Below are 16,355 nucleotides of genomic sequence, written 5' to 3'. Positions count from 1 at the left end.
TAGTAGTAATACTAGTAACAGTAGTAGTAATACTAGTAACAGTAGTAGTAATACTAGTAACAGTAGTAGTAATACTAGTAGTAATACTAATAACAGTAGTAGTAATACTAGTAGTAATACTAGTAACAGTAGTAGTAATACTAGTAGTAATACTAGTAACAGTAGTAGTAATACTAGTAGTAATACTAGTAACAGTAGTAGTAATACTAGTAGTAATACTAGTAACAGTAGTAGTAATACTAGTAGTAATACTAGTAACAGTAGTAGTAATACTAGTAGTAATACTAGTAACAGTAGTAGTAATACTAGTAGTAATACTAGTAGTAATAGTAGTACGAGTAGTAGTAATACTAGTAGTAATACTAGTAATACTAGTAGTAATACTAGTAGTAATACTAGTAACAGTAGTAGTAATACTAGTAGTAATACTAGTAACAGTAGTAGTAATACTAGTAGTAATACTAGTAACAGTAGTAGTAATACTAGTAGTAATACTAGTAACAGTAGTAGTAATACTAGTAGTAATACTAGTAACAGTAGTAGTAATACTAGTAGTAATACTAGTAACAGTAGTAGTAATACTAATAGTAATACTAGTAACAGTAGTAGTAATACTAACAATAGTAATACTAATAATAGTAGAATTACTAATAATAGTAGCAATACTAGTAATAGTAATACTAGTACTACTGTTATTAGAAATACTAGTATTTCTGCAAGAGTTGTTTGAATGCGTTACCCTGATGACGGCTGCTTCAAGGCACATCCTACTATGCCAGTCACTCTAAGGACGAGACTTCCATTGCCTCATGCCATAATTCGTATTAGTTTGTCTTTATACATCACACACGTATTGTTTGTGGTATAGACTGTGCATTCGTGTTTGTTTTCTCGAAGGCTAATAAAAATGCTATTTGCAGTCTTGCCCATAAAATATCGCGTAAATGGCATTGAAAAACCAACAGATTCACGATTAAAAAATGTGCAGTACTTGGGTATCTTAACTGTGGAAGCGTTTCGCTAACCCTGTACAATATGCATGTACAACATCCCCTGCTCAGGTAATGTACACGGCGGTTTTTGAGGTTGCTGCAGTGTGCATGTTGAATGGATGCGATTCGAACGGTTGTCTGAGCAGTGTGAAGACTAACTAGAATGTCACGTCTTTTTATTAAGGTTTGGCTTAGTGTGTTGTGGTCTACGTCTGCAGTTAAGAATTAGATGGAGAGAGAATTTCAGAGGAAAGATGTCGCAAGTAGAGCGACATATTTTCTAAAAAAAAATCTTTAGGATCCCAGGAAGAAGCTGGAAACTCAAATTCTACGCAGCAGAGAGAGAGAGAGAGAGAGAGAGAGAGAGAGAGAGAGAGAGAGAGAGAGAGAGAGAGAATGAGAGAGAATGAGAGAGAGAATGAGAGAGAGAATGAGAGAGAGAATGAGAATATTAATTTTAGCGACAAGACTATTTCAAATGTCTTAATTTGTCAGTGCAGTAAATCTTCCCTCTTTGTGCTGCCTGCTGGTGCCAAGGGACAAAATCCGCCTCGGTCTTCTTGCTGGTGCCTCCTGCTGGTGCCCAGGAAGGTGATACATCTCTCCCTCTTCTCCATCTCTGCGACAGTTCCTTCACAATTGCTTCGTCTCCATGCACCGCCTCGCCTTTATTGGCTTAACCTTCCCTTTTTTGTGAGTCTCTTCCATTGGCTGACTGATTTTCTCATTCTCTTTCTCTATTGATCTGACGATTCTCTCCCCCACTTTTCTTTTCTCTCTGCTACCCTTCCACCATTCTTCATACCCTCCTACCCTCAGTTCTTCCTTTCCCGCTCCCTCCCACCTTCTCTTCCTCCTACCCCCAACCCTTCTCTCCCTCTCTTCTACCCCATCACTTGTTCGTGTACACATGCTTTTCTATCTTCTGGCTCCTCTCTCTGCATAATACTTCCCTCAAGGGCGAGAGGCTCTTGATCCAAGTAACTGGCTCTAACCTCCCCTTCAAATTTGAATATCTTCCCATTAACACCAAAAGTTGTACTACTTCCACGGGTTTAGCGCTCCAAATGAAAATATAATAATAAAAATTGTCTTCGTAATTCGTAATGATTTTTTTTAAGAATCCGGATTTATTATTATTATTATTATTATTATTATTATTATTATTATTATTATTATTATTATTATTTATAGAGAAGCGCCTAGAGACTAAAGAGGTTCTGTGCAAGAATGAGAGAATATAGGTCCAGCTCCTTGGATCAAGAACCCCTTCATCGGCACAAGGTTAATTTTAAGCACGGATGAAAAAAATCTTAGATGCTGATGGGCCTCCCCTCTATTTCCTCGGATCAAACCCTTACTGAGGTGTTCCCATAATATAAAATTGAAACTGCTACTATACTATTTCTACTACTATTATTACTATTACTTCTATTAGTATTGTTATTGTTACTACTCTTACTACTATTACTGCTATATTTCTACTATTACTACTGTAACTATTATTATTACTATTACTGCTATTATTACTACTATTACTACTATACCACTATCAACATTACTGCTGTATTACTATTACTGTTACTGCTACTATCACTACTGTTACTATTACCATTACTACAACTGTTACTACAACACTGCTATTGCTATTATACTACTATTACTACTAGTTTACTAGCATCTTCAAGGCTACTGGTTGATCAGATAATCTTTATTTCTCCACGTGTTACACGTCTTAGTAACCACATCAAAGGTATTGTGTACTGGTTATATAATGGTTCTATACACGTGCCTTCAGGAACACAACTATACCTGCAGGAGAGATAAAAGAAACGATACAAGCGTCGTGTATCGCTACCGTCCCTCTCACGTCATGCACTGGGCAAGTACACAAGTGTAACACAGAACGACGGAGGACCAAGCGTAGAATTTTTTAAGCTGCAGTCCCCTCATGGGTGGTTCCTTGATGCTGGTGAGGGGCTCTTGATCTAGGGACTCGGATCTATGATCCAGTTCTCCGAATTAAGCCTGTAGGCCTTCCATTATTCCCCCCACCTACCCCCACATTCCACAGGTGCTGTATAATGCCTACGGGATTGTACAGGTGCAGTGATCCACGCTGCTAAATACCATTGAGGGAAACGGTGGTATGTATCTATTATCTCAGTAAAAAGTGATATCGCAATATGAAAAATAACCATGGTGAAAAAAGTGAAATTCCTAGAGCTTTCGTGATTTCTCACGCTATCAAGGAATAATGATAATGTGAGAAATCACGGAAGAGCTTGCAATTTCACTATTTCTTTACTATGGTTCTTTTGCATAACAAACCTACTGCCCCATGCAGGGTAGGTCCTTCTCAAATCCAGCATCTTCTCAGAAATCAACTTCAACATTCCTCACCTGACCCTTCACGTCAGAATACTCCCTATATACGCATGATCTCTGCTTAGGTAGATATCTTTGTGACTTGATAAAGTTCACTGTGTGGGCGAAACGTAGCCAATAATGGGTCGTATAATACTGCATTTGCTTATTTTTCCATCTTGTCGATATTTTATACAATTTATTTCCATCCGAGAATGATAAGTCTACCATCTTATAAACCATACCACGGGCGGGGTTAGAACCCGCGATCAGAGTCTTAAAACTTCAGACCGACGCGCTAGCCACTGGGCCAGCTAGTCTATTATCTTATCCCTACACCCTACTGTCTGCAGTTGCTAAGTTCACCTACAATTGGTCTCGCAGTTTCTTTACCACACATGTGACTTGTGTTTGTCTGACCTCATGTGGTTAGTTTCCTTTATAAGGCGGTGTAATTGCTTATTCTTGTATAGCTGTTAAAGCCCAGCCTTGAGCGAAACGATGTAAGAAAATTCTCTGCTACCAGGGTCTGTATTTCGAGTGGACAAACTGATACACGATGGCACAGTTGAAAGTCAGAAAGATGTATGCGGCAATTTTTATCTCCAGAGCTACCAAGAAGTGGAGTGAGTGACTTGGACAAAGACTCGGAGGAGGCATGATACATATATAGCTTTATATTTAATGGGAATGATTTAGAAAAACCGACATTTCTCAAAAACTGATGGACCGAACACACAGACTCCATGCTGAGGGACTGATTACCTCAAAGTACTACTATTCTACCGTTATTCTCTGTATTGGACTGAAGAAGCCACTGGCCTGCGAAGCGTTTCCACAATAACGATTCCCAAATGTTGCACCTCATATTTACGAATGATAGGACGGGATGCGGGGCACCCTGCTGATGCCAGCCATGAAGCAGGGCCAGGAGCAGAGACTCGACACCTGCAACCACAGATAGGCTAGTACAAATGTGTAAAACACACACACACACACACACACACACACACACACACACACACACACACACACACACACACACACACACACATTTTTTTCCTCTCAACTTTCAACTTCTGGGATTTCACACTTTTGAGGGAACTCAACACAATGTTAACCCAAGTTGAACTGAATAAAAACTCGCTAGTCTGGGAGGTGCTGCCTTAGCACAAGATGGAGGCAACTTTATGATCCTCTGTTTATGAGAGAGAGAGAGAGAGAGAGAGAGAGAGAGAGAGAGAGAGAGAGAGAGAGATAGAGAGAGAGGTGGAAGCAGATGGAAATATAGCGAGAGAGGATGATAGTGAATAAAAGATGAAATGCAAAGAGAGGAAATAGAAGACGGGAGGAGGAAGGGAAAAGGAACTGAAGTATCAGGGAATGCGAGGAAGCGAAGAGAGAGAGAGAGAGAGAGAGAGAGAGAGAGAGAGAGAGAGAGAGAGAGAGAGAGAGAGAATAATATAAAAAGAGAACGGGTCAAGAAACTTGACTGGAGAGAAGTGGAAGGAGAAAAGGCGTACACACACACACACACACACACACACAGATGAATCACAGGGATGTTAGGAAGTATTTCTTCAGCCACAGAGTAGTCAGTAAGTGGAATAGTTTGGGAAGCGATGTAGTGGAGGCAGGATCCATACATAGCTTTAAGCAGAGGTATGATAAAGCTCACGGCTCAGGGAGAGTGACCTAGTAGCGATCAGTGAAGAGGCGGGGCCAGGAGCTCGGACTCGACCCCCGCAACCTCAACTAGGTGAGTACAACTAGGTGAGTACACACACACACACACACACACACACACACACACACACACACACACACACACACACACACACAAAGATTTTGTGTGTAATATTCAAGTATTTTTCCTCCCACAAAGATTTTAAATTGGTTAATTATCGTCCGATTATGTTTACATTCCTCAAGTACTTAGTTTCAGCAAGGTTACAAAAACAGTGGTTCAGTCAGTGTGGTTGATGGTTCAGTCAGTGTGGTTGATGGTTCAGTCAGTGTGGTTGATGGTTCAGTCAGTGTGGTTGATGGTTCAGTCAGTGTGGTTGATGGTTCAGTCAGTGTGGTTGATGGTTCAGTGTGGTTGATGGTTCAGTCAGTGTGGTTGATGGTTCAGTCAGTGTGGTTGATGGTTCAGTCAGTGTGGTTGATGGTTCAGTCAGTGTGGTTGATGGTTCAGTCAGTGTGGTTGATGGTTCAGTGTGGTTGATGGTTCAGTCAGTGTGGTTGATGGTTCAGTCAGTGTGGTTGATGGTTCAGTCAGTGTGGTTGATGGTTCAGTCAGTGTGGTTGATGGTTCAGTGTGGGTGATGGCTCAGTCGGTGTGGGTGATGGTTCAGTCGGTGTGGGTGACGGTTCAGTCAGTGTGGGTGACGGTTCAGTCAGTGTGGTTGACGGTTCAGTCGGTGTGGGTGACGGTTCAGTCGGTGTGGGTGACGGTTCAGTCGGTGTGGGTGACGGTTCAGTCGGTGTGGGTGACGGTTCAGTCGGTGTGGGTGACGGTTCAGTCGGTGTGGGTGACGGTTCAGTCGGTGTGGGTGACGGTTCAGTCGGTGTGGGTGACGGTTCAGTCGGTGTGGTTGATGGTTCAGTCGGTGTGGGTGACGGTTCAGTCGGTGTGGGTGACGATTCAGTCGGTGTGGGTGACGGTTCAGTCGGTGTGGGTGATGGTTCAGTCAAGACAGTAGTGTGGGTGATGGTTCAGTCAAGACAGTAGTGTGGGTGATGGTTCAGTCAAGACAGTAGTGTGGGTGATGGTTCAGTCGGTGTGGGTGACAGTTCAGTCGGTGTGGGTGACGGTTCAGTCGGTGTGGGTGACGGTTCAGTCGGTGTGGTTGATGGTTCAGTCGATGTGGGTGACGGTTCAGTCGGTGTGGGTGATGGTTCAGTCAAGACAGTAGTGTGGGTGATGGTTCAGTCAAGACAGTAGTGTGGGTGATGGTTCAGTCAAGACAGTAGTGTGGGTGATGGTTCAGTCAAGACAGTAGTGTGGGTGATGGTTCAGTCAAGACAGTAGTGTGGGTGATGGTTCAGTCAAGACAGTAGTGTGGGTGATGGTTCAGTCAAGACAGTAGTGTGGGTGATGGTTCAGTCGGTGTGGGTGACGGTTCAGTCGGTGTGGGTGACGGTTCAGTCGGTGTGGGTGACGGTTCAGTCGGTGTGGGTGATGGTTCAGTCGGTGTGGGTGACGGTTCAGTCAGTATGGGTGACGGTTCAGTCGGTGTGGGTGATGGTTCAGTCGGTGTGGGTGACGGTTCAGTCAGTGTGGGTGACGGTTCAGTCAGTGTGGGTGACGGTTCAGTCAGTGTGGGTGACGGTTCAGTCAGTGTGGGTGACGGTTCAGTCAGTGTGGGTGACGGTTCAGTCAGTATGGGTGACGGTTCAGTCAGTATGGGTGACGGTTCAGTCAGTGTGGGTGACGGTTCAGTCAGTATGGGTGACGGTTCAGTCAGTGTGGGTGACGGTTCAGTCAGTATGGGTGACGGTTCAGTCAGTGTGGGTGACGGTTCAGTCAGAGAGAGAACGTGACATTGGTCACTACACAGAGGGGAAACATGTATAGGACAAGTTGACACGCTAACGAGTGACAAATGACACCTACCACAAGTGCCACCTGGTGCCAAGTGTCAGGAGCCGTGACCAGGTGAATGAGCCACGGTTCCCTGTGAATTCTTTGCTTTATGATTTACATTCAAGAAACGTGTGAAAAAAATAATTGCATTTTGAGGCAGGTGTTGCTATGCCCTTCCAGGGCCGAAGAAAGTGTCGTGATGCTGGATAAGGAGCTCTTGATCCAAGGAATTTGAACCTTGGTTGCCTTCCATTTTCCAGAAGCTTTACGACCCCTACGGGCTTAGCTCTCCATTATTTACAATAATCATCTTGTAACACAAATCTTTTAGAAAATTAAAATTTATTAATGGATTTCTTTTATCCTGTAAAATAAAACTGTATCAATCTTTTTATATTTTTCTTCTTCCTCTTCATCTACCTCATTTCCTCTCTTTTTTTCTTCTACTTTCCCTCTTTTTTTATTTATTTGCTGCTGTTGACTGTTATCCCTGTTCTAGGTAACAGGAAATTTGATCTAATATTTCAAGCACGTTTTATGCAACTTTACATGTCGTTAACGTGTCTCCCCTCTTACTACTCTCAACTAACTTACAAGTCTGTAGTGTCAGGTTTTTTCAGTTTTGGCAGCCTTTTTTCACTTTGGTAACCATTTTTCAGTTTTGTAGCCATTTCACAGCTTTGGAAGCTATTCATATCTGGCAGCCATTTTTCCAGCTCTAGTAACCATTAATTAGCTCAGACCTCTGCAACATAATTGTCCAAAGATTTGTTAAGTTATACCTTGTATTTTGGAAAGATCCTGGACTTCACCTTACGAAAGGAGGCAAAGTAAATGCGATAGTAATTATGGACAAGGTAGATTATAGGGGGAAAATGAACATATTAGAAGATAGGGAAAGTGACGTGCCCCTTAAGAGTACAACTGACCTGTTCACTACCAGACGATATATGTGATGATTTCTTGATGAACCTTTAAGTGACGTGTCAGTGTGATGGTGCAGCTCTTGATGGTGTGTTAGTGTGATGTTGCAGCTCTTGGTGGTGGGGCGGCTCTTGGTGACGTGAGAATAAAGTATATAAATGTATATACACCTCAAGGTGTATATACATTTAGTTATACAATTGTCGGCGAATATGCATGTAAATTTATTTAAATCTCATACATAATTAAACCTTCACATTAGTTTTATGTAGTAAATTATGTAGAATGTAACCTAGGAAAACCCAGTGTAGGTAATGTTTTGGTTTAATACGTAAAGCACTGATTTTTTTGTAAGCTAAGAATATAAAAATTAAGCAAAACAACCAAGGGGGGAGATGAATGGTGGCTCTTGGCCTTTCGTGTTGCAATCAACACGTCAGGAGCTTGCAGTGTTGCCGAAAATATGAGGAGTTCTAAGCAAATACGTTCAGAGGAAGCGTCATTGCTCGAATGAGGCAGGAGAGTCAGGAGGCAATAAGTGCCCCAGGTATACTAATAACCAGTGCCAGAAAGATTGAATATTAAATCATTAGAAGACGGGTTCTAACCCCACCCGTGGTATGGTTTGGAGACATCTGTAGTATACAGGCCTAGCTGACATCAGTGACATACTATATAGAAAGCCGCTTGTTATGCAGAGCATTTCGGGCAAGTTGTGACCAAGTCTATTCTACGGCCTCTCCCGCAACTCTAAGTTAGATCCCATTCACCACCAAGGACTCTGTCTGTGCCTTGGTGCCTTTCGTTCATCCCCTGTTGAAAGCCTCTATGCAGAGGCGAATGTTCCTTCCCTGGCTGATCGTCGCGATGCTCATTGTCTTCATTATTTTATCTACGCTCATGATCTTCGAGTTCTTTCTACGCATAGTCTTCGCATTCACTCGATCTCTCCAGTTGCCTCCCTTGTTCGTTCATTTAGTGTCTGCCTTTTCCCTTCACCCTTGGGAAGTTCCGACAGTTCATGTCTGCCCCCCCCTTCCCACTAACATGCGCCAAAGCTCTCTTACCTACGCCTGCTACTTGCTCTCTTGTTCTCGAACCCTCTTCAAGGGGGGGGGGGTCTCCTTGGTGTGGTGGAGAAGTTCTTGGTCTGAGGAATCAGACCTTTCGGTATCCTTCCTCAGACCGAACCTAATTATCCCCCAATCCTCCCTTCCCTAGCCCACCCTCCCCATGTCCCCTTTTTACCCCCCTTTCCTCCCATCTCCCCACCCTTCCCTTGTTTTCCGTCCCATTTATAGTCTCTGGGGTCCTCCACTTGGGCATTATGGTTACTAGGTAGGGGGAACTGTGCTGGAGTTCATCCCAATCCGTCGGGGCCCCTCGGGGGTGGTGTGGTTTGCCTGAAGGTGCCTTGCTCCCTTCCCGGATTTCTGAAAAGTGAGCGGGGTGCTCTTCAGATAATGGGTGTATCTCTGGAAACTGCCTGTCGGTTCTGGGAGGCGGCAGAAATACTTGTGGCAGGTTTCCGACCGACCTTTCCTGTGTCCGCCTAGGTGGTTCAGTAGATGTGAGGCTGCTGTTCCAGAGCACTGGTTTACTGGTGTGAAAGGTAGGGTATGGCACTGGTTCCATGCTGCATCTTCACTGCCTGTGGGCTTGAGGTCCTCTCGGATGAGGGGGATGAACTTCCTGCCCTTCTGTGCCTCCTAGTGACTGTCCCTTTGCTGTCTCTCTTTTTTATTCTTTCCTTCTTTTTTCTAAAAATAACAAGAAAGGAGATATCACGGAAGAAGCACCCTTAATATGGAGTCTTCACCCAATGAAACCCTTCCTCCTCCCAGACCCCTTTCTGATCCCACACCCTGTTCTGACCCAGCTTCGTTATCGATCCATTCTCTTGACTCTTGTCATACCCCTGTACCTTCTGCCGGTCAAGTTTCGCCACCTGCTTCAGGTGCTGCGGCATCACCTGTTTCTGTCCATGCCGCTACTTCTAGCATGCCTTTCACAACGCATCCGGCTTCCTCGAATACGGTGTGACTGTTTCTGTTTTGGGATCGCCTGCCTCCCTCGGGTCAGACCACCCACGGTACTACTACTACTATGACAGTTCGTCGATGATCACTCAAAAACGACCTACACGACACTCACTACCTTGATGTACTAGGCTAACGAGTGTGCAATGGACAGAATTCTTTTCTTTACAAACGACGTCTCAAATGGATTATCTGTCTGATCATGGAATTGGTAAAACACTCTAATGGCACATTGGCCAATATATATCTTTCCACACTCTTCGAAGTGGTGTGTGTGTGTGTCGTAACAGTACAGAATTCAGAGCAAGCTCAAGCTCTCCCACATCACTTCCACTGATAACATACCAGTCAACGTTTGTAAGCACGCTACTTTTATTTCTTGTAATGGTACTGTGGTCTTACTGCATACCATTGTGCAAAGTAATTTTTTGTCTTGCGGTGATGATATTTTAGAAAAATTAGTACTTCAAAACCTCCCTATTCTTAAGGAAAATACATCCTGCCCACTCGTGGGCGGAGGCGCTTTCCTAGTAACATTGCTCGTTTAACCTTCAACTGCTGTGAACTTCCGTCCTCTATCTATTTTGTGGGCCATTGTTCAGAGGTTCATCAAGTAGTTCCCACTCCCCAACAGTGTTGTAACTGCTGGCATTTCGGGCACCCCTCTAAACACTACAGATCTGCAGCAGAATGCTCAATCTGCAGTGAAGCAGATCATTCCAATACATCTTGTAGTCTTCAAGGAAAACTTCCTCATGTCCGTATGCTTGAGTAGCCCACAGACCTCCAACCTCGACCGTTCTCCCGCCTCCCACTCCCTCTGTGTCTGTCTTCTAGTTCTCACCCCCTTTCCAGCTCTCACACAAGTGAGAGTGAAGTCCCCTCTTACCCTGAAGTCCCCTTTTACCCTGTTCCCCCCCACTCCGTCTTCTTCCACAATTACCCTCCAACGTCCTTCCTCTTTTGTTACACTGCAGGACTCTTCTCCCCCAGCCAATGCATCTCTCCAGGCTCATAACTTCCCGCCAGCCCTCAGACCTCTTTGGTTGCCTCCATAGTTACTCTGACCTTTACTTGCGATGCCTCTCCTGTCTCTGGCATCATGGCATCGTCGGCTTCCTTATCAACTGAGATGTTAGATGCTATCTCCAGCTATACAACAGAGACGACACCCCTGATGGACACCAATGCGCCTCCTTTTACCCCTTCTATTTCACGACCCTTGCAACAATCTATTCATCTGCAATATTCTAATTCTTCCTTGCTTACATGCTTATCGTTGCCCTCACATGTTAGCTTTACTGATCCTAAAAGCCCATTGGTTTTATCATTCTTATTGTTGTAATTTTTATTTCTGTACATAATGTCTTTTATACAGTGGAAAAATTCGTGGCCTTAGGGGCAATCGAGGAGAACTCCAAGTGTTGCTCTCCCAGTTGTCCCCAGTATGTGTTGGGTTGCAAGAACCCAAAATTTGTTCTGCTGTCATTCGCCCCGTTTTGGACTACTTGCTGTTACATTCTTCCAATCATTTAATGAAACCATTTAATGAAAGTGTGCTTCTTGTACATGTTGATATACTATATCAACAAGTTTTTGTTCGTTCCCTGCTGCATTATACTGCAGCTTGTATTTATTTACATCGATGGTTTACAGTTTGCTCTCTCTCTCTCTCTCTCTCTCTCTCTCTCTCTCTCTCTCTCTTCCTCCCGTGAATTCTGTATCTCTGATATTGCATTTTTAATTTCATCTCTACCACTGCTCATACTGTTGTTGGGCGATTTTAACACTCGCCATCACCTGTAGGGAGGGTTCCACCGTGACTCTCGTGGTGATCAGTTGGAGACTTCTCGCCTCTCATCCTCTTCATGTTTTAAACACAGGTGCTCCTATCCATTTTGACTCTCACTCACTCTCCTGCATTGACCTTTCTATCTGTTCCTCACCCATTGCACTTGATTTTGCGTGGTCTGCTCTTCCAGATTTATATGATAGTGATCACTTTCCCATCCTTCTTTCCTCTACTATGTATGCCCGACCATTTTGTAGCCCTCGATGACAATTTGCTCGAGCAGATTGGGACTTATAACAGGTGATAAAATGGGAGTGTGAGGACTCCCTTTCGTCCTTTATTGATGAAGTGGCACACCACTTTTCGACCTTAGTCCTAACTGCGGGCAATGCGTTCTATCCCCAAACCTCAGGTAGGTATTCTCAGGCATTTGTACTTTGGTGGTCTCCTACATGTGCCACGCAGTGTGTTTAAAACGTGTTGTGTGGGGTCGTTATCGATATAATCATACCACGTAACATCTGTTGGATTTCAAGTAGGCAAGGGCAGTTGCTTGCCACATCATCCATGACGCTAAACGCACTTGTTGGCAAGACTACGTGTCTATCATTAACTCGTTTTTCCCTATGTGTGCAATTTGGAAAAAAGTGCAGAAATTGTGTGGTAAGAACACTCCGGACCCAGCTCCCGTTTTGCGGGTTGCTGGAGTTGATGTTGTGGAACCCTTAGAAGTTGCCACAGCATTCGGAAACTGTCTTGTCCGTATCTCCCAAGGGCTTCACCTCTGTCCCTCATTTCTTGTGTCTAAACCTACCAAAGAGCAATTGTTCTTAGATTTTTCCTCTGATAGAATGGAGCCATATAACGTACCTTCTACTCTTCTAGAACTGGAGTCCATGCTTGCCATTTGCCAGCTGTCGGATATCCACATCTATGCTTCAACATCTCCATTCTACGGCCCTTCCCATTCTTTTACGTCTTTTCAATCTAATTTGGAAGCGAGGGGTTCTCCCTCAACTCTGGAAATTGGCTATTGTACTACCATTTCGCAAACCGGGCGCCTCGGGACTTGACACCTCTCACTATCGTCCTATGGCAGTGACCAGTGTGGTCTGCAAGGTGATGGAATGATTGGTGAATAGAGGTCTGATGTGGTTCTTAGAGATGCACAATAGCCTTTCCCCTCGTCAATAAGGCTTTTGCAAAGGCCGCTCTACTGTAGACCCCTTGCTCCACTTAGATACGTATATTCAAAATGTCTTTAACAACCACTCTGTCCTAGCAGTCATTTTTAATCTAGAGAAGGCATACGACACCACTTGGAGGTACTATAACATCCTAGCCCAAGGCCACTCCTTAGGCCTCCATGGTAATCTACCAAACTTCATTGCTGCTTTCTGGTCCAATAGGCATTTTCGGGTCCGTATTGACGCCTCGCTTTCCTTGGACTTTGTTCAAGCCGAGGGAGTTCTACAAGGTTGTATCTTCAGCACTACTCTTTTTCTCTTAGCTATAAATGACCTACCTTCCGTTCTTCCTTTGCATATTTGATCGTCACTTTGTGTTGATGACTTCACTATAGCTTACTCGGGCTCTGACTGTCGACTAGTAGCAGCCTCCCTTCAGGTTGTGATAGACCAAGTCTCCCATTGGACCACTTCTCACAGCTTTAAATTTTCTAGTATGAAAACCTTGTTTATTACCTTTACTAGGTGTCCTTTTATTCCGGATATCCCCCCTTGTACTTGCACGGTTCACGTATTCCAGCATGTGATACGGTCAAGTTTCTTGGCCTGCTCTTTGATCGCCGGCTGACGTGGAGATCACACATTTGTTCTTTAAAGACAACTTGCCATGGTCGGCTAAATCTCCTTAAAGTTCTCACACATCGTTCATGGGGAACAAATCATCGCACTCTCCTCTGTTTGCATTCCACTTCAGTCTTGTCCAAGCTGGATTATGGTGATCAAATCTATTCTGCAGCCTCTCCTGCAACTCTAAGTTAGATCCCATTCATCACCAAGGTCTCCATCTGTGCCTTGGTGCCTTTCGTTCATCCCCTGTTGAGAGCCTCTATGTAGAACCGAATATTCCATCCTTGTCCGATCGCTGTGATGCTCATTGCCTTCGCTATATAGGCTGGTCACTGATATTAGTAGACGTTCTTTATTTGCTCGTCGCCCTTGTTTACTCCACCCCTTTTTTCTCTACATCCATTCGCTCTTTTCTTCTCTTCAGTTATCACTTTTCTATGTTCATGTAGCATCTCACTTTTCCCTGCCCCCTTGGGAAGTTCCAGCTGTTCATATTTTTATTTTTTATTATCACACTGGCCGATTCCCACCAAGGCAGGGTGGCCCGAAAAAGAAAAACTTTCACCATCATTCACTCCATCACTGTCTTGCCAGAAGGGTGCTTTACACTACAGTTTTTAAACTGCAACATTAACACCCCTCCTTCAGAGTGCAGGCACTGTACTTCCCATCTCCAGGACTCAAGTCCGGCCTGCCGGTTTCCCTGAACCCCTTCATAAATGTTACTTTGCTCACACTCCAACAGCACGTCAAGTATTAAAAACCATTCGTCTCCATTCACTCCTATCAAACACGCTCACGCACGCCTGCTGGAAGTCCAAGCCCCTCGCACACAAAACCTCATTTACCCCCTCCCTCCAACCTTTCCTAGGCCGACCCCTACCCCGCCTTCCTTCTGCTACAGACTGATACACTCTTGAAGTTATTCTGTTTCGCTCCATTCTCTCTACATGTCCGAACCACCTCAACAACCCTTCCTCAGCTCTCTGGACAACAGTTTTGGTAATCCCGCACCTCCTCCTAACTTCCAAACTACGAATTCTCTGCATTATATTCACACCACACATTGCCCTCAGACATGACATCTCCACTGCCTCCAGCCTTCTCCTCGCTGCAACATTCATCACCCATGCTTCACACCCATATAAGAGTGTTGGTAAAACTATACTCTCATACATTCCCCTCTTTGCCTCCAAGGACAAAGTTCTTTGTCTCCACAGACTCCTAAGTGCACCACTCACCCTTTTCCCCTCATCAATTCTATGATTCACCTCATCCTTCATAGACCCATCCGCTGACACGTCCACTCCCAAATATCTGAATACATTCACCTCCTCCATACTCTCTCCCTCCAATCTGATATCCAATCTTTCATCACCTAATCTTTTTGTTATCCTCATAACCTTACTCTTTCCTGTATTCACTTTTAATTTTCTTCTTTTGCACACCCTACCAAATTCATCCACCAGTCTCTGCAACTTCTCTTCAGAATCTCCCAAGAGCACAGTGTCATCAGCAAAGAGCAACTGTGACAACTCCCACTTTGTGTGATTCCTTATCTTTTAACTCCACGCCTCTTGTCAAGACCCTCGCATTTACTTCTCTTACAACCCCATCTATAAATATATTAAACAACCACGGTGACATCACACATCCCTGTCTAAGGCCTACTTTTACTGGGAAATAATTTCCCTCTTTCCTATGTACTCTAACTTGAGCCTCACTATCCTCGTAAAAACTCTTCACTGCTTTCAGTAACCTACCTCCTACACCATACACCTGCAACATCTGCCACATTGCCCCCCTATCCACCCTGTCATACGCCTTTTCCAAATCCATAAATGCCACAAAGACCTCTTTAGCCTTATCTAAATACTGTTCACTTATATGTTTCACTATAAACACCTGGTCCACACACCCCCTACCTTTCCTAAAGCTTCCTTGTTCATCTGCTATCCTATTCTCAGTCTTACTTTTAATTCTTTCAATAATAACTCTACCATACACTTTACCAGGTATACTCAACAGACTTATCCCCCTATAATTTTTGCACTCTCTTTTGTCCCTTTTGCCTTTATACAAAGGAACTATGCATGCTCTCTGCCAATCCCTAGGTACCTTACCCTCTTCCATACATTTATTAAATAATTGCACCAACCACTCCAAAACTATATCCCCTCCTGCTTTTAACATTTCTATCTTTATCCCATCAATCCCGGCTGCCTTACCCCTTTTCATTTTACCTACTGCCTCACAAACTTCCCCCACACTCACAACTGGCTCTTCCTCACTCCTACAAGATGTTATTCCTCCTTGCCCTATACACGAAATCACAGCTTCCCTATCTTCATCAACATTTAACAATTCCTCAAAATATTCCCTCCATCTTCCCAATACCTCCAACTCTCCATTTAATAACTCTCTTCTCCTGTTTTTAACTGACAAATCCATTTGTTCTCTAGGCTTCCTTAACTTGTTAATCTCACTCCAAAACTTTTTCTTATTTTCAACACTTTACCATACCATGCACGGAACCCCAACTGCCTACGGTGGCTTCCCACTTTTTTTCTTATCCACTTCTGCTCTCATTCTCATGCCATCGCAGTGTACACCAATGGTTCTAAATCTTTTGACGGCATCAGATTCGCAGCAGTGTTTCTGGACAGTGTTGTACAAGGACATTTATTATCCTCGGTTAGTATTTTTATGGCTAAACTGTATGCCATTCTTGTAGCACTTACCAATATAGCGTCTATGCCTGTGTCACCATTTGCAGTCGTTTCAGACTCCCTTAGTGCTTTACTGGCTATACGAAAATTTGATGCACCTCACCCCCTA

The 16,355-nt window shown here is 43.8% G+C and overlaps 1 protein-coding gene across 1 annotated transcript in view; it reads left to right on the top strand.

Annotated features, from left to right (window-relative positions):
• The first annotated feature begins 6,459 nt into the window (after positions 1–6,459).
• Positions 6,460–16,355, top strand: part of LOC128701913 (cell adhesion molecule Dscam1-like) — a 36,918-nt gene continuing 27,022 nt past the window's right edge. The window contains exon 1 of the mRNA XM_070099782.1: positions 6,460–6,910. Within this exon, the coding sequence (XP_069955883.1) occupies positions 6,460–6,910 (451 nt within the window). The remainder of the gene's footprint in view (positions 6,911–16,355) is intronic.

This window comes from Cherax quadricarinatus, chromosome 69 (assembly GCF_038502225.1).
Source record: "Cherax quadricarinatus isolate ZL_2023a chromosome 69, ASM3850222v1, whole genome shotgun sequence".
In the NCBI taxonomy this organism is placed as follows: domain Eukaryota; kingdom Metazoa; phylum Arthropoda; class Malacostraca; order Decapoda; family Parastacidae; genus Cherax; species Cherax quadricarinatus.
Note: the sequence above shows the minus strand (reverse complement) of the source record. Positions and strands in the feature narration are given on the sequence as shown.